The sequence below is a fragment of the Arachis hypogaea genome, chromosome 1, assembly GCF_003086295.3.
Source record: "Arachis hypogaea cultivar Tifrunner chromosome 1, arahy.Tifrunner.gnm2.J5K5, whole genome shotgun sequence".
In the NCBI taxonomy this organism is placed as follows: Eukaryota; Viridiplantae; Streptophyta; class Magnoliopsida; order Fabales; family Fabaceae; genus Arachis; species Arachis hypogaea.
In genome coordinates this window covers 8,068,030-8,089,961 of record NC_092036.1, presented here as the reverse complement: position 1 = coordinate 8,089,961, position 21,932 = coordinate 8,068,030, and the positions used below count along the sequence as shown (strand labels likewise).

Sequence of the window (21,932 nt, the reverse complement as noted above, 5' to 3'; positions counted from 1 at the left end):
AGCTTTCTCAATAAGACACACCATCCTATCATCCAAACATATCCTTAGTTATAATTCAGAATTTAAATACTTATAAAATACAAGTAGAGCATAAAACTTATCAATAATTTCTAATCAGCGGGCCAAAAAAATTGCATAGTCCATACTTCTGTAGAGAGTAGAGACCAGAGACCCACACCTTTCATATGTCACATGCCATAATGCTGATCGTGCACTCAGCAAATGACATATGAAACGTATGAGTCTCGGTCTCTACGCTCAACACCATCATATCGTCCAAAGACTCTGAACAGATCAAGACATCTACAAATAAGATCTATCAAAAATACCGTACACACATTTTATAATCATGCTTTAATAAAAAGCAGATCTCTTAGTAAAAAAAGAGAAAATATTAAACTCAATTCACGGATTTGAAAACAATAAAAAAAATGTAGGTATGAACCAGGCCCTCAAATCAGGAGTAGTTATCATTGAGAGCAGACATGTTGACCCTAAAGAAATCAATTTCCGTACACACAACCATGCTGCCTTCCTTTCTGAAAATCCAGAGCATCGGCTTATTGTGCACGGTTTCGGATATCAAATCAAAAAAATGGAACAAGCTATTAAATTAAAACAAAAGAAAACAGAATAAATATAAGCTAATTATAAACCCTAAGGGAGAAAAGAGCATAGAAAGATCTAAAAAAGCACATAAACAATGAAAAATTAGTGGGAGAAGTAAGCTGTAGAGAATGGAGACAGATGCATATCAGGTTTGGGATGGAAGCACTATTTATAGGAGGGGACAGTTAGGGTTTTACTTTTGCCCTATTCTTCAGGGGATATAATGGTAAATTCAGGCCCGTTGTTTTTAGAATCCTTTTTGGGCTGGAGATTTTGTGATGTTAGGGACTGAAAAGTTGTTGGGCCCAGACTGTATGAATAAATGTAAACGTTGGGTGAAGCTTGAAAGTCTTTCTCTTTCATTATCATAAACACCAATAACTTGGGCCTTTGACTCCTTTGTATATAAAAAATAAACACTGAAAATTTTTTTTAAGATATTATATTTTATTCTTTAAAGTAAAAATTTAAAATTTAGAACTTTGTAGCTACTTTTCTGTATAAGGTGTAGGTAAGAAAATATCAAAAAAAAAAAAAAACATAGGTAGAAATTTGAATTTTATTTTATATTTTTATAACAATGTAAAAAAAAAATATAGATAAATAATTTTTAATTAGTTAATTTTAAATAATTTTAATTAATAATTAATAATTTTATATTTTTAAAAAAATTAAATTTAAATAATTACTAATTAATCACAATTAATTAATATAAAGTATAATTTAAAAATGTTTGTTGCTTGTTATTGGCTAAATCTTCGTTGACTACCTAACGAAATTGATATAAAAATCTATTAATCAATAGTAAATTCTTAAATGACACTCTTATTAGAAAATAAATGTTAAAGTCAGGTTATATTTATAAGTAAATTTGATTGATTAACACTCAAAATATGAATAAAAGTACGAGTAAACTACTAAAATGATATCGGAATGCTTACATCCTAACAACAAGGATTTTAAAAAATATTTAACAATAATTAAGTTTCTAAAAATGTTAAAAAGCGATAAAAAGAATTATATATTAAAATATATTCTAAAAAATAGTTTTAGAAATCAAATTTTAATACAAATTTTTGCAATAATTATTAGAAAAATAAAAATTTTTTATTTTTAAAATTTGATAATTTTATGTAAAATGAAATATTTAAAAGAATATTGTGATGACCATATTATTTTTTAAAATAAAAAAATTCTAGAGATCAAATTTTGTTCCGATTTTTATCGTGCACCTTCTAAATATGTATTTAAATATTGTCATAAAAATTCAGATCAAATGGATAAGCCATTTACTAAATATAAAATTTTTTTATTACTTACAAAAAATATAATATTTATTGTTTATTTTTTACTATTTTTAAATTATTTAGAGATTGTCTTTTTGTCAATGGCTACATTTACCAAATTGAATGTTAACCCTAAAAATATTAAAATATGATGTGACTGATTTTTTGAATTTATAAAATATTTGATTATTTTAATAGTTAATTATGCTATTTGAAAAATCCGTATACAGCACATATAAATATATTAATATTTTATTGATCATAAAATATTTTATATTAATATTTTGTTTATCCTTATAATGTTTATTTTTTTTTTAAGAGAGAAACAACAACCATTAGTATTATGGGATATTTTGAGCGTTAATTTTTCGTTAAGATTGCTCAAAAACATTAATTTCTTAATAATAATCAAATTTATTTACGATACAAAACATGAATCCATAGAGAACATTAATGTTACATTACAACACCGTAGATGCTTATAGCACATATAAAAACAAACAAACAAAAACAAACTCAAGCACTTCAATCATATCTATTCATTATTATTTTTTCCCATGCATTTAGCAGCAAAATTTTACTCATATCCATGTGCCTCTCTATATTTCAAAGCAAAGTCATATATCTTATGAGGGTGAGGGAGTGACTTGGCCACACTCTGTTTTTCCATGCACCTTTTGGTCCAACCCACAAGCTTTGGAACAAATGCCTCTATGCTTAGGTTCCCTAGTGTTTCGTATGTATAAAACCAGCTTGTGAAGGGAACAAGAGCCACATCAACATAACCAAATTCATCACCTCCAAAATATGGCTTCTCACCAAGCTCTTCCTCCAACATCTTCAAGCATTCTATGAATTGCTTCTTCCTCTCTTCTTTCTCTTCCACTTTTCCATTCCATACCTTCTTTCCTCTGCTGTATACCTAAATCAAGGCCACCTCAATAAATTAACTAAGAGAAATGTTATGAACTATTAATATTTTTTATTAATATTAATTAACATTTTAGATTAATATTTTATTTTTATATTATTAAAATTTAGTATTTAGGGTTTGAGATTTAACAAACATAGGTAGAGAGAATGGAACCCATTTATTTGATCATAGACTTATAGCCATGCAATGAATTAGACCTTCTTAAAGCTTATACCCCAAATAAAAAAAAAATCTACATATACAACATTAGTGTAATTTTAGTTGAATATATAAAATTAGTATCATTGCTGGTGTAAAAAAATATCGATACAAATATTTAATCTTATATTGGTATATGTATGATGAAGAAACATATATAAGATAAAGTAAATAGTTATATGACTTACATTTTTATCAATGTAATTACCCCAAAACCTTGCTTGGGATCTCTTGTAAGGGTCAGAGGGAAGTAGAGAAGGTTTATGGTTCCAAACCTCATCGATGTACTCAACTATGTTGAGAGATTCACAAATGGGTTTACCATTATGAATCAAAACTGGGATCATCTTGTGAATTGGGTTCATCTCCAAAAGCAGAGAACTTTTAGCTTCAAAATCTTCTTGCCTACACTCATACGAGACACCCTTTTCTTGCAAAGCAATTTTCACCCTCATCCCATAAGAGCTTGGCCAGAAATCCAACAATACCACATTGTTGTTGTCTTCACCCATTTGCTTATATTTAATTTATATCCAAATTGCTAATATTAAGTTATATTGTTCTTATGGATTTGCAATTGGGGTATTTATACTTGTGCATTTTTACTTGTTTGCACAAAAAATGTGACACATCAAAAAGGGTTGACCAATGCTGATGTCATTTCTCATGTTGGATTTTGATATCTATCTTTGTTGTGATCCTCCTTGTTCTCCAAGTACAACTTTTCCTTTTGATTTTGATATGCTTAGTGATAATTATCTCATGCTTTTGCAATATTTAATATTTCTTTGGTTGAATCATATCCCACAGTGTATATATGGTGCCTCATTAGAACCATCAAAATGTGAAAGGAATAAACTCACATAATTTTGGTATATTTTTAATGGATATCAATTTTGACCCGGCTACGGTGCTCTAAGCTAATTGTCCCTTTTTTTTTTGTATTATCTAATCTTATCTACTAGAATGATACTGAAGAGATTGACCATGAGACTAAATTCCCATAACAAATATATAATAACATAAATATATAGAATTAGACACTTTATATTCAGAGTTCATGCTGAAGTGTATTTAGATGATCTAAAATTCTTAATAAACTGAAATAGTTAATAATAATAGATGTTAATAGTTTTTTTCTGCTAGCTCTTTATTGCTAAATAAACTCTACCCTTATAAACAAATTATACTCCATTATACAAATTAAATTCTTACTGGATTACAGGTTAGCAGTCATATTACCAGTTACTTACTGGAAATTGATAAGCAATGTAAATTTTTACCTTTTTTTTCAAATGCTTTCATATAATTGCAATGATGTACTTTTTAATATAATTTTAAAAATTAAATTATGAAAAAAATGATAAAATATTATCTTACAAATAATTGATTTTTTAACTACAATCACTTTATTAGTGAAAAAATTGATTCTAACTACCATGTAATATATATTTAATAAATACTCTCAAAATTTTTATTATATAGAGATAAAATATTTTTATCTCACGTACAATTATTCAGCACTTCTTAAATAAAAAGCACTTTTGTGAATAGCACATCAAATTTAATCTTAATTAATTTCAGTATGTCTAACAAAAGTGTTAGTAAGTTACATGTTAATATGACTTGTGGTCTTAAAACTATGATTTTTATATTATAATTCAGACAAAATAATTGTGAATGGAATTCTCTCATTATTTTGACACTTTTGAGTTAGCAAAAAACAAAATATTAAAACAAAACAATGACAAATTAATAAATATTTTTTAATAAAAATTAATATTTTAGTAATAAATTTTAAAAACAATGAGAAATATGTAGAAAAAGAAAGGGTTAAATACGATTTTAGTCTCTAAGATATACGCTGAAAATTTTTTTCGTTCTCAATATTTTTTTTTATACAAAATGGTCTCTAAGGTTTAACTTAGTTTTAAAATCGTCCCTAAAATTTAACTTGATTTTAAATTTTTGGTAACAAAAGCGGAGACAGAAGTGAATCATAAACAACTTTTTCTTCTTCTTCCTTTCTTTTTTTTGTAGGAGCAAAAATATTTTTTTATCTTTTTTTTAATTTTTTAATTTTTTAATTTTTTATGTTATGAATAATTTAGTCTAAAATTATAAAATTGAAGTAAAAAGGACAACTTTAAATTTTGGTTTTAAATTTTAAGAATAATTTTGTATATAAAAAAATTAAAAAAAAATTCGACTTATATCTTCATAACTAAAATAAAATAGTAATCAACTCAAAAAAAATATCCTGACAAGGAAGGAGAAGTGGAGGATTCACTGATTATAAAAGTTTAGAAGTTGACTCTGTTTAGAATTAACCAAGTTAATTTAGTTTTGAAAATAAAAAAAATATTAGAAAAATAAGAAATTTTTGTAACTTAATTTAATTAAGTTTTTCTATGGATTTTTTTTTCCAACTAAAATTTATGGTTATTAATTTTTAAGTTATTAGATTAAGTTGGTTAAATTTGGGGTTATTAAGATGCTTGATCATGTAGCATTATTTATTCTTTGAAATATTTAATGAAAATAAATAGTTAATTCCACGTGGCAGAAAATAATTGGAACAAAGCAAAATTAATGATTTTCACGTATACGAATTTCTCTTCAGTCTTGCCGCTCCCGCGTTTCTATTTCATACTTGAGCAGTTGAGCTCCACACTTCAGTCTTCTCTTCACTTCACTTCACTTCGTTTCCATTCACCATTTTAGGTTCTTCTTCTTCTTCCTCCTCCTCTTCATTCTTTTCTGTAACCGCAAAATCTATCTGTGGCATTCCGCTTCTTCTCTGAATTTCTCTTGCTGACTATTCCGGCTTCCGTTTTCCCTATCGATTCTTTATTTTCCAATCTGATTTTGAAAACTCAACTATTTCAATTGTTTCGTGTCAGGTTTTAGGTTTTTTCTGATCTCGTCCTTCGCGATGTTGCAATGGATGGGAGGATCGAGGAAGAACGTTAATACTGTGAGTCGTTCCATTTTGGATTCAGTTTTCAGTTTTCGCGTAAAGAAAAAAAAACGAAGGATCTTATTAGGTGCTTACTGCTTTATAGTTTCAACTTCCAATCCGCATAAGATAGGGTTAAAACCTTCGAATTCTAAATTTAATGGACTTTTGAGTCTCTAAAAGCATCTCTTTTGCATGCTTGATTCTGATTCAGAAGATAACGCTCTGGAAATTTATTTAACTTTTCGTAGTAATGAAGATAACTAGGAATTCCTTCTGATACCAAACCATAGCTAATTGTGTTTCTTAAGTTCATATACATCATACATTAATTCTATTTTTGAATTGCACAATTGAATAATTAATTTTGTAGGGGAGCAGCTAAACCTGATTAATCAATTTAACTGTCACGCAGTCTGTTATATAGTAGTAAGTTTTTCTCTTGAAAAAGAAGTGGAGGAGAAAAACAAAAAAGCTAGAGTTGCCTTCAGCAGCAATGCATAAATATGATTTTTCATGAATTGCTAAATAACTCCACTGAGCCTGATATTTCAATATAGAAACTGACTTTTTTGTTTCTTTTGACCCCTGATATTTAAATGTTCTATATGGTGCATGTGATCACTTATGCTGAGATGGGAATTTTCAGTCAAGAATGTCAACGCAGAAGAGGTAAAAAATAGATGTTAGCTATCCTGATGGAGTTTGGTTGGTTGAGTCTTGAGAGAATGTGGTTCTGCTAAAATTTGGTGGTTATTTACTTGAATAGCTGTTGACTCTATATCTTTTACAGACAAAAACAATATTTTGAACAAAAGAAGCGTCAGCAACAAAATCTGCAGATGCTTGGGTTAGATAACTGTACTAACAGCACAGGCATAACTGCACATAACCGCAAACAACATCGTTCGCTAGACATTCTTAATTTGCTTAACTTGTCAACAAATACACAAAAATGCGACTCTTCCCATCTTAAGGGTAAGCATTTTATATTTTGTTCTTGGAATTGCAATTTTATTGCATCTTTTTCTGTACAATATTGAAAGTGATTTTTGTGACCTTTAAAACCTCTACTTCTGGTAGCATATATTTTGGTTAAATAGTTGATAATCTTCTTGTGTTTGAATTATTCGTGAGGCCCGGACCATTAGAAACTAATGCAGGTATAGACTTTAGTTGACTCCCTTTGTATTGAAGTATTAATAGAACCTGTCATTTGTTAATTTGTTAGGGAAAGAGAAGAAAGCTTCGTTGTGAGATTTTCTAGCATATAACTGACGATCCAGTATTTCATAGTTGAATTCTCTTTCTTTCCTTCCCATTTATTGTTTTTTACTTATGGAAATAATTCTACTACATTAAGCTTGTATGATACTTTTGGTGAGTAAATCATTTCACATTAGGCTCAAACTCATTATGATATACTTCCTGGTGAACATGGACATGAATGGGGAAAATATTTACTAGTGTCTTCCTTAAAAAATTATTCACCTAATGCTTAGGCTTCTTCTCTTTTCATTTTTCTTGCTCATGTCTGATTTACTAAAATTGATGATTCTCCCCACATTTTGTGCACAATAATAAAAGGGAGGGATGATGGAGAAAGCAATATTTCTATCTTGCCCAACAGTATCTCAGCAAATCAACCAACTATTTTTGCAAACATGGATACTAATGTAGATACCTACAGATTTGAAGAAGCAAGTATGTGGTTTAATACATTTACCTCACTGTATATAAACGGTCAAGTTTTAGGTGTGTTTGTTTGTATTTTTCATTTTTTTTTTATTTTTAACGTGCAATGTGAAACTGAGATGTGTAATGTATAATGAATTTTATAGAAGCAGGATCGTATTTGTGTGGCCAGATAGAAACATCTCCAAAGAAGTGAGTGAATATTTAATTTTACATAATATTGTAACTGAGCCTTTTTCTTTATTAGTTTACTAATTAAGTCATATTTTTTAAAGCTATTGAATAGATAGAATGGGCATTTGATCAAGCCGGAAGGCTTGGTTATTATTAGGTTAAGCTTCAATACCTAATTTCTTTCACTTAGTGTGGTGTTATTTCTAATTATCACAGAAGGCCTACAGTCTCGAACTTAATGATATTGTTGTCGCTTGACAGGATTTTAACAAGTTTTCCCACTCAAAAGAATCCTACTGTCAATCAACAGGCCAGCCAATCAAAGACAGTAACTGATCAATGTAAGTAGCCTGAGACATATATACAACCCATGCACGTCAGGACAATGGTTATTGCCATGCTATTAATTTACATTTGAGGCCATAACGCTGGTACTAAGTTTTTATTGTTATCTGGTTAGCCAGCAATTTTCTAAACTTTACTCCTCTCAACTATTGATTTCTCTTTGTTCCAAGACTCGGAATTATCTGTTATCGATTTACTTTGTTGCGATGAGCCCACTGCCATTGTGGAGAAGTGTCCAACCTGTGAAGATCATGTTTCTTTTTCACTTGAAGGTATATATTACTTTTATCTCCTTCCCTTTACAAATTGATGTAATTCCTAGGATACATGTGATTATTGTTTCATGCTCACTGAGAACTTGTATGGATATGTCCCTTTTTAAAGTTGGTGGAAAGCAGATGCACAGGCTGAATTTGCCTCTTTGATTGCAAAGATAATTTATAACAATGAAATTAAAGGATTGGTTGTCATGGTTAAATTTATAGTTTACCTCTTAGGTCCTAGATATCTTAGTATGCTATGTCTTATGTTGCTCGAATTCATCTGTTGCATGAACCAGTCATATATGTATCTTTCCATATATCTCATTATCTATTTTCTTAAAGGTGTTGTTTCTTTGATGATTCCATCAATACCATTGTTTATTTAGTTGTTAATCCAACACTTTGTTCGTGTAAAATAAATTGAATGCTTCTAGGTTTGGGTAAAGTGGGGACAGAGACGCCAGTTCATTCCCCAGAACAAGCTAGGTAACTTAATTGATAATTTTTTATAATAGATCAGTTGTTCATTCCTTCCTTGAATTGTCCTGTTATATTTAGGTCTTCCTAGTTTGTGATAAGTGCAACAATTGTCAGTGATTTGATTTTTAGGTTGGATAGTAGCTGATTTTGTTACAAAGTAGAAATTTGCTTGGATTCACACTTTCACTGTATCGACTGGACTTTTCACTCACATACAGCTCATAACAAGCATGCCAGTAGCATTTGTCATAGTATACGTAATCTGTAGCTAATTAAAATGCAGATTTTGATTATTTGGGAAGTCTTTTCTTGAACAAATTTTACAAAAATATATTCCTATTGCCTCCGACTAGGCATGTTTATTATGCATGATGATGCTCATTTAAATTGTTTAGGAAGTTTTTTTCTTAAAATTTTACAAAAATATAGTTATTTCTATACTTTTATTTGCATGTATAATAAAACTTCTTATATCTGGTTATAGTGCTTTTTGAGAAAAGGGATAGTTTCCTCGGTGCTTTTTTCAAACTTGTTATGATACCAGTTGCAATTTGCTGCATTTAAGTATTGCATTATTGCTATATATTTTTAGTAGTAGCCTTCTTTTACATTCTTAAATGCTAGAATGATGTTATATCTCTTTGCAACCTACCTTTAGCTAGTGTCTTTTACATGATAGGTTACACTACTCTTGATGCTTGGAACTTTCATTTAGTTTCATGGAGCTAAAAATTATATATACAAAACACTATCTATGTGTTTCAAATATTTTTTCCGGTTGTGTGATTTAGAATTCCGCGCCACCACTCTCCATTGCTGAAGAATGGAAGGAAATCAAAAATGAAAAACCTCGATTATGTGCTGGATGACATTGAGCTTGAAGTGGTAAGGAAAATGTCTAATCATCCTTTTTTGCACTTTTTCTTTTTTTTGGACTAATCCTGTCTGAATCTTCTGAAGCTATAGAGTATATGTCAGTCATTAATACTGACAACTGAAAACTTGCAACTTTTCTTTAATGGATATGTCTTCATCATTGAGTTTGTTATATCTGAAATAATTTATTCTGTCTTCTGTTTGGTAAAAATTTAACAGTACAATCGATGACTCTTGGCAGGAAGGATACTGTAAAATAATTTATCTGATTGTTTTGAAAAGCTGTTTGATCAATTTAATGAAACACGATGAGTCAAAGTAGTTCATATTCTTTGGTAGAAATTCATGAATATTTGTGAAGCATGCATGAATTTGCATCAGAAAAGTCAGATTTGTGCCTATAAATGGAAGTTGAGTGAGAGTGATTAGTTACCTGGCTATATATGGTGCATTGATCGCAGAATAATCATGATTCTTGAAGCAAAGGATCTTTCAATTTTAAACAGAGATGGTTGATTTTGTTGGATATCCATATGTAGTGTGTGATTGATTTTGATTATGTACGTCATATTTTAGCCTCTGTTGGGATTATGCAATGTGATGCCTTACCTGTAGGATACAATGATGGAAGATATCAAGGTTTCCCCTATAAGCAATTCTCAGAACTTCCCATTTAACAAAGTAAAGCTAGATTCGGCTGTTGCTGGAGACCGCAAGCATTATTATGATTATGCTAACAAAAAGGGCTCTACTGTCAGTGAAGAATTCTTCTACACGACTGAAAATAGTAAAGAAAGCCTATGGAATGGTAATTTCTCCATATTTCATATACACATTGTACAGCGCTTAGCCGCTTACCACCTATGTTTAACACGAAATCCCAAAAAAAAAAGCATCGGCTGTTTACATGTTTATTTTCAATGTATGTTCGGTAACTATTTCTTGGTCATCTAAATATGTCTGTATATATACTCTAATTGATCTGATCAGAGATAAGAACTGACCTTGGCTCATGGTCACATAATTTAGTGCTATAAATAACATGTGAGATCATTGTTTTACCCTCTGGCCTCTGCCTTTTGTGTAATGTAGTTGGTTCTGGCTTCCTTGAAAAGCAATTTGACAACAAAGAAGGCTTTGATACCTTATGGAATCGGACTTTTGAAAGAGGTTCTAGGTCCCCTGAATTAGTGCATGGAAGGTCCTGCAAAGTGGGAAGTTATGCTTTTGATGAGGACCTACCACCAAAGCCATGGTATTTCTTGTGTTTGAGCATACCTTCCCACGTCCTCTATTGATAGTTTGGACTTAGATGATTGTTATTTCTTGCTATGTAGGTCCTCAGCAACAGCAATGAAAGAAATCAACACAAGCGGTAATGCTTGATTCCTTAGACCAGCCGTGAAGAACTTATTTCTTTTTCTCAATTCAGATAGTATCCTTAAAGCACCATGAGACTTAAGATTTAATAACTTTATTTAACCTCCACCTGCTTTAGTTAGTTCCGAGAAGCATTATTTGAAAATCCATGAGTAAACATAGTATATGAATGTGAGTATGGGTTGAGCATTGCTTTAATGAATGCTAAGAAGTACAATATCCAGATTAAACAATTGCTAGATTATCTTATCAGTGGTTCTACTGAATGAACGTTAGTAATTTATCTTCTCATAGGAAGTTATAATTTTATCTACTAGATTGATACTCAATGTGCTTCACTCATCATAGATCTAACATAATGAACATGTAACATGTATGCCATCATTGATTTCTGAGTCCTAATTGCTTTGACATAAGTGATGTTCTATCCATCATTCCATGCTATTGTGTACCTTGTGCTCTTCTTTTTTGTCAGAGCGACCGACTTCGCTTTTCAACGGCCAATTAGAGAATGATTTTGACTTCTACATGCCTCGTGGGGCAAGGTATGAGCTGATTAGCACTAGTACAGTAGTACTCTCTGATGCTTTGCTGTGGTATTCTGATGTGCTTGTTGTGTGGTTGAAGATGTCCTAGATTAGATGTGGGCTTCAATGCTGAAAATTTAGTTCCAGAAGACATAAGGGATAATTCCAGCTTGCAGAGGTAAATTCAGAATTATCCAGGATTTAAGGACTTTATCTGTTTCTTTATAGTAACTTACGGTTTTTTTACTATTTCTTTTGTACTTTCCTTCAGCGATGAGTCAAGCTCATCCACTGCTGGTAATATATCTTATATCTTTCTCTTCTCTCACACAATGAGTGTGACACTTATCAGATTTGTACATGATTAATAGTATTCATAGCAATCTTAATTGGAATGTATGCATTTTATGTCAGTGATGGGTGAGGCCATCAAGCATTCATCATCAAGGTTACGGACAGAAGACAACAGAAGAAACCATATAGATGCTTTTGCAAGCACTAGAAATAAGTGCAGCACTAAGGAAGAAAAACGTAGCAGCATGTCAAATCCATCAAAGCGAAAATCATCTCATTACTCAACCTCTATTCTCCAGGAAGAGTTGAGTGCACATAACATCTGGCAATTTGAGGAAAGATGTGTATCAGTTGATAGAAGTTCTGGTGCCACTTCATTCTGTCAAGATCTAGAGGAAAATTTTCCCGTCTTTGGCGCCAAGAATAAAACCGAAGACCCTTTCAACATCTTTACAAACCCAGAATTACAGAACAAGGTAAGTGCTTCCTCTGGGGGATTTAAGAGGGCTGCACTGGCAGATTCACCTCCGCGCAGTTTTACCTCCCACAAGTTTGCATTTCCTTGTTCAAAGGCATTCCCAGATGCCGAGTCATGGCCAATGAGCTCAGGTTTATCTCCAGATTTTCAGTTCAAAGAAAAGCCTCAAGATGCTGCTGGTTTTCACCGGGAGACTTCATCAAGTGATACATCAGCACAGGGAAGTGCTAGCAAAGGTGAGAGAAAAGTGAGACTGCAAAAGCACAGATGCAAAACATTTGAGCAAGGAGAAGATATTTTCATGGGAGATAATGAATTGTCCTCGGACAAGAAAATGGAAAGAGATGCTTCAAATTCCAATAATCATAAGCAAGAGGGTCAAGGCACAGAGGACACAAATCCAAAGACAATAGAGTCTCTTGAAAAGACAGACGACTCTCCTAACCATGTGGAAGAGATATCATCATCAATGAAGAAAGCTAACAAACATGAAAGCAAAGTAGAAAAGAGAGAGTAGGTCTATTCTTAATTCCAATATTCCATTTCTCTTGACACAATGGCTATGACTTAGGCCAATACTCTGGCTTATACTTATGTTATTACATGAGATATTTACTAAGAAAACTGAATTTTCACCAGGAGCAATTGTGATGCTGAAAATCCTCTGAAATATGAAACTACAGAGGAAGGTATGCAGTTCTGGGGATTTATCCATCCACATTTTCTTTCACATATTTCTCCTTATTTGTGTTGGAAATGCAAGTTAATTCATTCTTCCTTGTGCTGCGGATTGGACATAAACAATATACTTTGCTCCGCTTGCTTATGCAGAAATTAAAAACTGGGGGCGCGAAGGAGGAAGAAACACGACGGTGAGTGGAAAACATAGTAATGAACACACTAGCTTGTCAGGTCAGGTAATGATTGAAACCTACGTCTTTCAGCTTCTTTGTGTTCAGAAGGTATGGAAGGAGGCATGCACAAGTACAACACCAAGAAGGAATAATCCCTTCCTTGGACCTGGCAGTGATGCAATTTTTCATCGGATTTAGAATAAATAAAAAAAAATAACAGTAAACATTTGTTTTGTTTTTAAACAAGTGGTTGTTTAAACTTTAAACAGAGACTTTGCTTGGTTAAGTCTTGAAATTTTACTCGTTCACGTCTCAATTTGAAATAGTACAATTTCGGTACAGCATTTCTCCAGGTGCTATTTGGGCACGAGGCATTACGAGTAAATAAATGGAATTTCACCCATATAATTGGTTAAAAAAGTTAAAACTATTTATAGAAAGAGTATATGGAAGACTTATGACATTTACATGTATGTTAGGGATTTCTTAGTATCTTAACGTGAATGCAATGAAAGTATTTGACAGCAATTATCAGTTATCTTACTATGTCTATCTATTAACTTAGAAATGTAACTGAAAATTTTCTTTTTATAACTGTAATATCCAAGGAAATGTGATCTAAATTTTACTCACTCTCTTGTCCTTTCTGATACTCATAAATTTAGGCATAATATGGCAATTATCAGGATTTCGGAGACTAGATAGATAAGAATATGATCCAGCATGTACATTGAGATGGAATCCGAAGACCAAATTACTTATGTAGATGCATGATTGGACTTTTACAAAGAGTGCTCTAAGGAGAATATTGTCAGAAAGTAAGAGAATGTCACGTTCATATTATTTGTCGACACTTGACAATAAATCTTTCGTTCCCAATGTCAACATGATAGTTGCGGGCTTGCGGCAACTGTTTAGGTTTGAAGGCTAGGCCGTTTATGTTAATAATGTTATATGTACAAAATTCTACGCCTCTAACATTTCCGTAATATTTAATACGAAAGGTGTTTAAAAGATAGTGTTTAATTTAGTAAAAAATATTAAAAAATAATATTTAATTTAAAAATATAATTTTTTTTGAATATTTAAAATTTATTATAAAAATAAATTAGGCAAAAATAGATATTAAATAATAGACATTATAAAATTATCCTTAATACATACCCTAAATGCTCATACGCTCCCTTGCCTCTAATGAGTGGTATACGGTAGAGTAAAATGGAATCAAAAGCGTTTTAAAGAACTTTCATTACTAAGACCGATAAAATTATGATAGGATAGAATAGTTTATTATAGAATAAATTCTATCTAGTTTTATCAAAACTTTTTTTTATCTTCCAATTTGAGAGGTTTGCGATAAAAATGGTTAGAAACAATTTTATCTAAATAATATAGTGAAAGAAAAATCCTCTACTTCTTTAAACTCTATTACGCTCTCTTAAACCTACAACATAGCTCTCCCTAAACGTTCGTAAATAGGAAATAAGACAATGTATGGTTGGATAATTTTTTTAAGATATTAACACTATAATTTAAAAACAAAAAAACGTATAAAATGATTTTATATTAATTGTGAACAAAATTTAAAGAAAATACTAACTATCAAAACAAAAAACAAAAATGAGAAGTTTGAGGCTTTGAGCACATCTTGAATAGTTATGCAATTTTGTTCATGTGTTGTCATGTACATGGAAAAAAAAATGTTGTCATTTTGTAGTAAAATCCCTTAACATGAAATTTTCACTTTTTCCTTATTCTTTTTTAGTTCAAACAGACCAAATAAAGTAGTAAATTAGTTAATATTAAGGGTTAGTGTCACTTTATTTATCCTCTTCCCAAACATTTAATTTCTTCGAGAATTCAGAAAGTGGAACTCCAATTATTATTTCAGGTAATGCTTCATTATTGCCCCCATCTGACACTAGACTTTAAAAAGAAAAGAAAAGGGAAAACGATAAACGATAATTTTGAAGATAAAAATGAATATTGTACTACAACTTTTCAGTCGTAGTTATCTCTTTCATTTTTATCATGCCGTGATATGCGTAGATATAGACATGAAATCTTATATTTACTCACATCTACGCATGCTTCGAGGGTTGCGACAGATTTAATTATTTAAATGTTTAATACATAATTGTTTTTAAATTTTTTATTACATATATAAATCAACCATATTATATATATATACATCAAAATTAGTTATTAATATAAAATACATATTAAAATATAAAATATGGCTCATCTCCTGCATACAAGTTTATAAGAAAATTGTTTCAATTTCTGTCAAATACGTCTTTTGTGTACGAGTTCTAAACAATATGCCTCATCTTTTGTTCAATATCAATATGTCCTTTGTAGCCATTTAATTTGTTTGGGATCTTCTTCATAATGTACCAAATACACCAGCAATGAATTGTTGTTGGCATACACAACTTAATTGCCTTTTGAATCGATGCGCATTGATCGGGAATAATACCTTTTGGTGCTTTTCCTCCCATGCAGCATAGCTAACACTCAAATAGCCATTTGAATGATTGGATGTCTTCATTTTTCATCAGCACGCATCCGAAAAGTGTTGACTGGCGGTGGTGATTCACATTCACAAGAGAACCTAAAATCAAATTGTACCTGCATAAATAACAAGCAGACCGTGGTGAACCGAAATATATACATGCAATGAACATCAAAATATATTTGAATGAACCGAATACCTATTTGTGTTATAGGTGGTGTCAAATGAAACCACGTTTCTGAAATACTCAAGTGTAGCCCTGCTTCTTGCATCGGCCAAAATGCATGTTTAATGCAGTGATCGCCTTCAAGGCGTTGAGCTCAAAGAAGAAATTTTGGTTCTTCTCTTTCATTTTTGTACTTCCCAAATTATTTGACATCGTCTTCTTCGAAAATATTCCGTACTTCCCTTGTGATGTAATTTCTCACATCGTTTTCAATAAAATCTAGTTTAGGTGGTTACCAGCTGCTGCCACAAATGATTGGTAAATTTTACTCGGTCTGATTCCAGCTTTCTCGTGGGTTTCGATGGTGCAACGCACAAACATGCTAAACTCCCTATATTGTTTGAGCATCTCAGCTTGGTCTGAACAGCAAGGATGTGAATTAGTGATTCAGAATAACTTTAGAAATTGTCCAAACACTGACATCCTTCATTATGTGTACATAAATCCTGGCTAGACAGTTTAACCCAGCTGAGGGGTTTGTCTTCAGAGTTGGAGATATCTTGGATTTCCACCTCCCCTCTCTGGTGCATACAATTAGTTTATTCTTAATCTTGTCTCCATCCCGAGTCGTGTTCTTTATTTTCGTAGAAAAACCAGCAAGTTTGGAATAATGTTTGTAGAACTTTACAGCTTCTTCTAGTGTCTCAAAAATCATCCCCACCTTTGGAACAAATCTTTCATCCACAACACAGCTGGTTTGCACGGTGAACCGAAAATGTCATTAACGGTGAAACAATTCTATAATATTTATCGAACGGAAAAATTTCTAATAGTAAACGAAAGATAATCCATTATACAAAACTAAATTGAAAACAACTCTCTCTACAATTTAGATAGTATCAATTCAATTCAATTCAGATTTAAATCACCTCCGTTCATTCAATTCAATTCAAATAAAATTAGCAATTGCATTCCATTGAATTCGATTCAAAATTCAATAATCAAAACTTCGTCAAATTGATGCGTTTTCGAAGAATAATCGCACTCATTCAACTGATTTGAAGTTGATTCATTCATTTTTCAATTCAAAACTCTAGATCGAAGAAAAAACAAAGAAGAAGAAAAAGAACGACAAAATTAATTACGTCAAAATCAATCCAGATTCATAATGTAGAGAATAAGAAATTTTTTTAGGTTGAAAAAGAAGAAGAAGACGAAGAAGAAGAAGAAGAAGAAGAAGAAGAATGCGAACAAAAAAAAAAAGAGGAACAAAAACGCGACAAAAGAACAAAGTTTACGTTCAGAAAAGTTTATGTTCAAAAAAGTTTATCACAAAAAAATAATTACGTTATATATGTTATATAAGGCACGTGTATAACAAATAATTATAGGGTGAAGAACAACGTATATAAAAAAAGTTATTTAAATAACATCTATGTATATTTTTACATAAATATAAAATTTTTTTATTTTAATATAAACCTTTATGTTTTAAATTATTTTTTTAAAAAAACTTAATTAAATTATTTAACCAAACAAGTCTTTAGTATGGTATCTTTTATAAGTCACACCTAATTTAATACGCAGATATATGCCATATCCTATCAGAAAAATAATTTGGCATTAGGTGGTCCACAATAGTTATTTTAATTTGTATTTTTATTCAGATGTAACTCGGAAATATGATTGGACCAGTTAAAAAGGCATGAACTACTGGCGTAGGCATAACAATTACTATTATCTATGATGTATGGGTACTGATACGGATATGGGATATAATACGATACGGAATATATCGACACGCGAAATTTAAAATTTTACATGACATAGGAACACGCATATATATAAAATATAAAGTATTTTTTAGATAAATCATAATAATATTTTAATATTTTATTGATATTAAAATATAAATTAAAATTTTAATGTCTTATTTTAATTATATCAAGTATTTAAAATATTTTTTATTTTAATAAATAATAATATATACTATATCAAAATTTATTTTAAAAAATATATGTTAAAAATAAGACTGGACACGCTGACATGTAATGGTATTTAAGTGTGTTCAAGCGTGTCTGAAGAAGAATTTTTTATTTTTTATTAAGATATAGTTGGACACAGCAGACACGCGTGTCGGACGAATGTCCGTGAGTATCGTGTCTGAAATGTATCTGACACACAGACACGATAACTGAGCAAAGTATCCGTGTTTCATAGACCATTACCATTACTAGTTAGAACTTAGAACAAAAAATTAATGATTTTTGGATAAATTAAAAACATATCTACTTAATTACTAGATTCTCTCAAATTAAATTATAAAAATAAAATTATTTAAAATATAAAGATAAAATAAAAACACAAACTAAATCCTGACATTTTGATAAAGATTTATATGTCTTATTGATAATAACCTGTAATCATTTAATTTTCTGATGACCAATTTTCATAATATACAAGCGTAAATAAATAGTTAAGCCTTCTTCGAAATAAATAAGAAAGTAAAAACAGTGTTTAATTTTATTAATAGATTATATTATAACTAGCGCTAACATTAAAAATAATTTTCGATCTGATTTTCATAGGAATAACACATTATTTTCTCCATTAAGGAATTTATTTAATTATTTTATGTCCCATATTTAAGAGGATTTAACCAAAAAAAAAAATCTACTTGACAGATTATGATCTTTAATTAATAATTAGATTAATTGGGGGGCTAACAATGGTGGTTGTTATTACTTGAGCACCCAGCGCATGCTTGAAAAGTATAATCTCAACTACTAAAATAGTAAAATATATTCTTGTTATTCACAAGTTCACGCCAAAAAGAAATAATGCATTTGATGAGTTTGAGATCTATATAAAAGAATGAAAAAATAATACATATTTTTTCCTAAGAGTTTTATTGTCATCAGAATAAAAGGAAATTTATTACAAGAAAAATGGGCACTCTTGTATGCATGCGGGTGATGAAAGCTGTGACAAATTCGAAAAAAAAAAACTAGAAAATAATTTTGTGTCATCTAAATCGTCTTAATAAATTATTCATAAAAAAAACGACCCAAATAGATTAACGGTGATTTAAGTAGAAACGAATCTTTCTCTGGTCGCCTAAACTTATTGATCATGTTGTTTCTAACTTTAGAATATAAAAATTAGTCTTACCATTATCATTTAATTAACCTTGATAATGATTTTTGTCAAATGAATATTCTTTTTTTTTTTCAATTATATACTACATAGCCAGCATAAGAAAAAAAAAAGAAAACAAACTAATTAATTATGGTTGTCTTAAAAAATTGCATGTGAACTACCTTTTTTCTTCCATTTTTATTTATTTTAGCTATTTAATTTGTTGATAGAAAAATAGCCATGAATTACAACGCCTTAATTAGATTCTAGATTTCTTAATGCATTTTCTTTCGTTAACTATTATTGCATGTTTCATGCAATAGTCAAACATTTTTGTAATAAATCTTTGCTTATGTAAACTTATCTGTATGGATACATATATGTCATCTAATAAGTGCTAATTAAATATACGTAACTATATATATAATTATATATGCTTAGATAAACAGAACCCTACCTCACGAAAGCATAGTTGAAATTCAAAATCACCTCATTTTCATGCAGCCATGAGAATGCATAATTTCATACGTGCGAATGATATGAATTAATTTAACTATATCATAAGCAAAAGTCAACGTTAAATTTCTACTAATCTATTATCAATTTATTTTGTTACTAACCAGCTTGACTCAGTCGAATAGCCACTTTACTTATCTGCTTAAATAAATGTTGGGATTTTAAAATTTGTCTTATATATTTAGCAATTTATTAGCCAGCATGACAGACTTTTAAATAGAACTTAGATTCGTGACGGATTAAGTTTTTAATCTATCAAATTAAAAAATACAGTAAAAAAAAATTGCTACTCTTAAATTCTCCCTCGTGTTCTATTATGCAAAGAAGAGTGTGGTTACAAGCAAAGGATGATCAGGGGAAATGAATTAAGGAATATGATTATGATTGCTAATTAACTTTTCTTCTTTAATACATGATTATTATTATCACTATTGTTGACATTTAATCAATTGGGTTTAGGTTAGTCAACGGAAATAATGAGAACCGCATGGATTTTTTTAGTGTTGTAGTGAACTTTTCAATTTGTAAGCCATTCTAGAATCTAGAAATGAAAACTGAGGATTTAAAACTTTGATTTTGAGATAATATTCATATATACATATTACATACCGCGTTTATTTTTAACTAATTCCATCTCCAATAATACTATTCATATAACAAACGTTCTTGACACTTATATTAAAATACAGTTGTTATTAATTAATTATATATAAATTATTTTTTTTAATGAATAGAATAAAGAAAACGCTTGTTGATTGTTAAAAAAAATACTAATATAAAAAACATATAAATATCAAGACTGTTTTATATTAATTTGTTATTAAAGATAAAAAAGAAATAAAAATAAAATAATTTAAAATTTAAAATTTAAAATTTAAATTATAAATCTAAACTATTGATATAAAATATAATAAATACATAGTTAAAATTTATTTAATTAACAAAAAATATAATAATTTGTAATAAAAATAGTTTAAAGACATATTTTGATGAGAACAAAAATATTTAACCTCTTTGCCCTATCCTAGATATGAAAATATATAATTTAGAGCTTTGATTTTGATATCAAAATATTTATACGTAATTACGTACCATGCATTAACTAATTCAAAGTCCAATAACACTTTTTATATATATACTAAACACCCTTAATACTGATAAAAATATAATTAATTAATTAATTAATTAAATATTATTTACATTATTTTTAATTAACAAATAAAAAAACTGCGTAATTGTTAAAAAATACTAATATTAAAATAATGTCTATCATAAAAAATTGTACGTGTAGTAAAATTGTTTCATATTAGCTAAGAATATAGAAATAACATAGACTCGGGAAAACAAAAATATTTAACCACTTCGCCGCCCTATGTGATGACCACTATCAACCATTGGCGACTTTAATTTTTAATCTATCTAAACCATTATTTAAAATGAGTTTTCCAGATAGATATAGAGATAAGCTTTAATTTTTGTGTCTTGAGATAGAAATTATCCAAATGGGACCTTTAAGTGTACATCAATTAGTTGTTCATATATATAGTATTTGTAGAATTTAATTAATAATTTATATGTTCCTTTTCTTTCAACTTAACTAAGGAGTTTTTCTTTTTTTATTAATATCAGTTAATTTTTTAATATTAAGTTTTAAATTCTAAATTATAGTCCAAAATTTTAAATTATCCAAAAAATAAGAATTTAAAATATATTTTTATAATACAAAATTGATTAATATTAACTAAATAAAATTAATTTTTTATACTTATTGTAAGTAAAAATCAGGAACCAAAAATGTTCTCACACATTACAAAGACTAATTGGATTAGGTATAACAACAACAAAATTAAACTTCCCATAAACCAATAAACAGATGAGACAGACTGAGGATTTCAGCATTACCATAACTTTCATGTGGATTTCACAACCAACCTCCTTCATATCCCATCATTAATAAAACCCTTTTTTTATTATATTATTATTAAGATTTATCTATTATATATTTTAAAAACACATGTTAAAATTATAATTTTTTTATTAAAAATATAAAAATTTAAATTTTTAATATTTTTATTTTATATTTATCAAATAAAAATATTTAAAATTTTTTACTAGTATTATTATGTATTCTTAAAACATATATTAACTAAATCTTTATTATTATTGTTGTTGTTGTTAAGAACATTTATTATTATGACAAAATACTGCTTAAGATTATCTGTAATAGTTTTTTTTAATAAATATA

General features: G+C 29.5%; 3 protein-coding genes, 1 long non-coding RNA gene and 1 other non-coding gene across 5 annotated transcripts; 3 read left to right on the top strand and 2 right to left on the bottom strand.

Moving 5' to 3' along the window:
- Positions 1–429: 429 nt before the first annotated feature.
- LOC112714741 (small nucleolar RNA snoR100) lies at positions 430–539 on the bottom strand. The gene has a single exon (XR_003159343.1). It is a non-coding gene; the product is annotated as a small nucleolar RNA snoR100 (small nucleolar RNA).
- Positions 540–2,272: 1,733 nt separating this feature from the next.
- On the bottom strand, positions 2,273–3,593 carry LOC112794222 (probable glutathione S-transferase parA). The gene is made up of 2 exons (XM_025836328.2): positions 3,216–3,593; positions 2,273–2,817 (listed from the first exon to the last, which is right to left on the bottom strand). The coding sequence occupies exons 1-2, from the start codon at positions 3,537–3,539 to the stop codon at positions 2,473–2,475; spliced, it is 669 nt and encodes a 222-aa protein (XP_025692113.1). The 5' UTR covers positions 3,540–3,593; the 3' UTR covers positions 2,273–2,472.
- Positions 3,594–7,577: 3,984 nt separating this feature from the next.
- Positions 7,578–8,185, top strand: LOC140183893 (uncharacterized). The gene is made up of 3 exons (XR_011880401.1): positions 7,578–7,690; positions 7,828–7,873; positions 8,117–8,185. It is a non-coding gene; the product is annotated as an uncharacterized lncRNA (long non-coding RNA).
- Positions 8,186–8,342: 157 nt separating this feature from the next.
- On the top strand, positions 8,343–11,904 carry LOC112794199 (uncharacterized). The gene is made up of 7 exons (XM_029297274.2): positions 8,343–8,472; positions 8,898–8,949; positions 9,735–9,828; positions 10,435–10,627; positions 10,912–11,074; positions 11,157–11,744; positions 11,827–11,904. The coding sequence occupies exons 3-6, from the start codon at positions 9,784–9,786 to the stop codon at positions 11,203–11,205; spliced, it is 450 nt and encodes a 149-aa protein (XP_029153107.1). The 5' UTR covers positions 8,343–8,472; positions 8,898–8,949; positions 9,735–9,783; the 3' UTR covers positions 11,206–11,744; positions 11,827–11,904.
- Positions 11,728–13,691, top strand: LOC140178919 (uncharacterized). Its single transcript, XM_072216166.1, has 6 exons — positions 11,728–11,744; positions 11,827–11,904; positions 11,998–12,023; positions 12,141–13,011; positions 13,138–13,187; positions 13,330–13,691. Exons 1-6 carry the CDS (start codon positions 11,728–11,730, stop codon positions 13,548–13,550), a joined length of 1,263 nt encoding a protein of 420 aa, XP_072072267.1. The 3' UTR covers positions 13,551–13,691.
- Positions 13,692–21,932: the final 8,241 nt, after the last annotated feature.

Coding starts and splice junctions, on each gene's coding strand:
- LOC112794199 (XM_029297274.2), top strand. CDS start 9,784: ATGAAAAACCTCGATTATGTGCTGGATGACATTGAGCTTGAAGTG. Junction 9,829..10,434: donor ATGACATTGAGCTTGAAGTG/GTAAGGAAAATG, acceptor CCTTACCTGTAG/GATACAATGATGGAAGATAT. Junction 11,075..11,156: donor GACCTACCACCAAAGCCATG/GTATTTCTTGTG, acceptor CTTGCTATGTAG/GTCCTCAGCAACAGCAATGA.
- LOC140178919 (XM_072216166.1), top strand. Junction 11,905..11,997: donor GATAATTCCAGCTTGCAGAG/GTAAATTCAGAA, acceptor ACTTTCCTTCAG/CGATGAGTCAAGCTCATCCA. Junction 13,188..13,329: donor ATATGAAACTACAGAGGAAG/GTATGCAGTTCT, acceptor TTGCTTATGCAG/AAATTAAAAACTGGGGGCGC.
- LOC112794222 (XM_025836328.2), bottom strand. CDS start 3,539: ATGGGTGAAGACAACAACAATGTGGTATTGTTGGATTTCTGGCCAAGC. Junction 2,818..3,215: donor GTAATTACATTGATAAAAAT/GTAAGTCATATA, acceptor GCCTTGATTTAG/GTATACAGCAGAGGAAAGAA.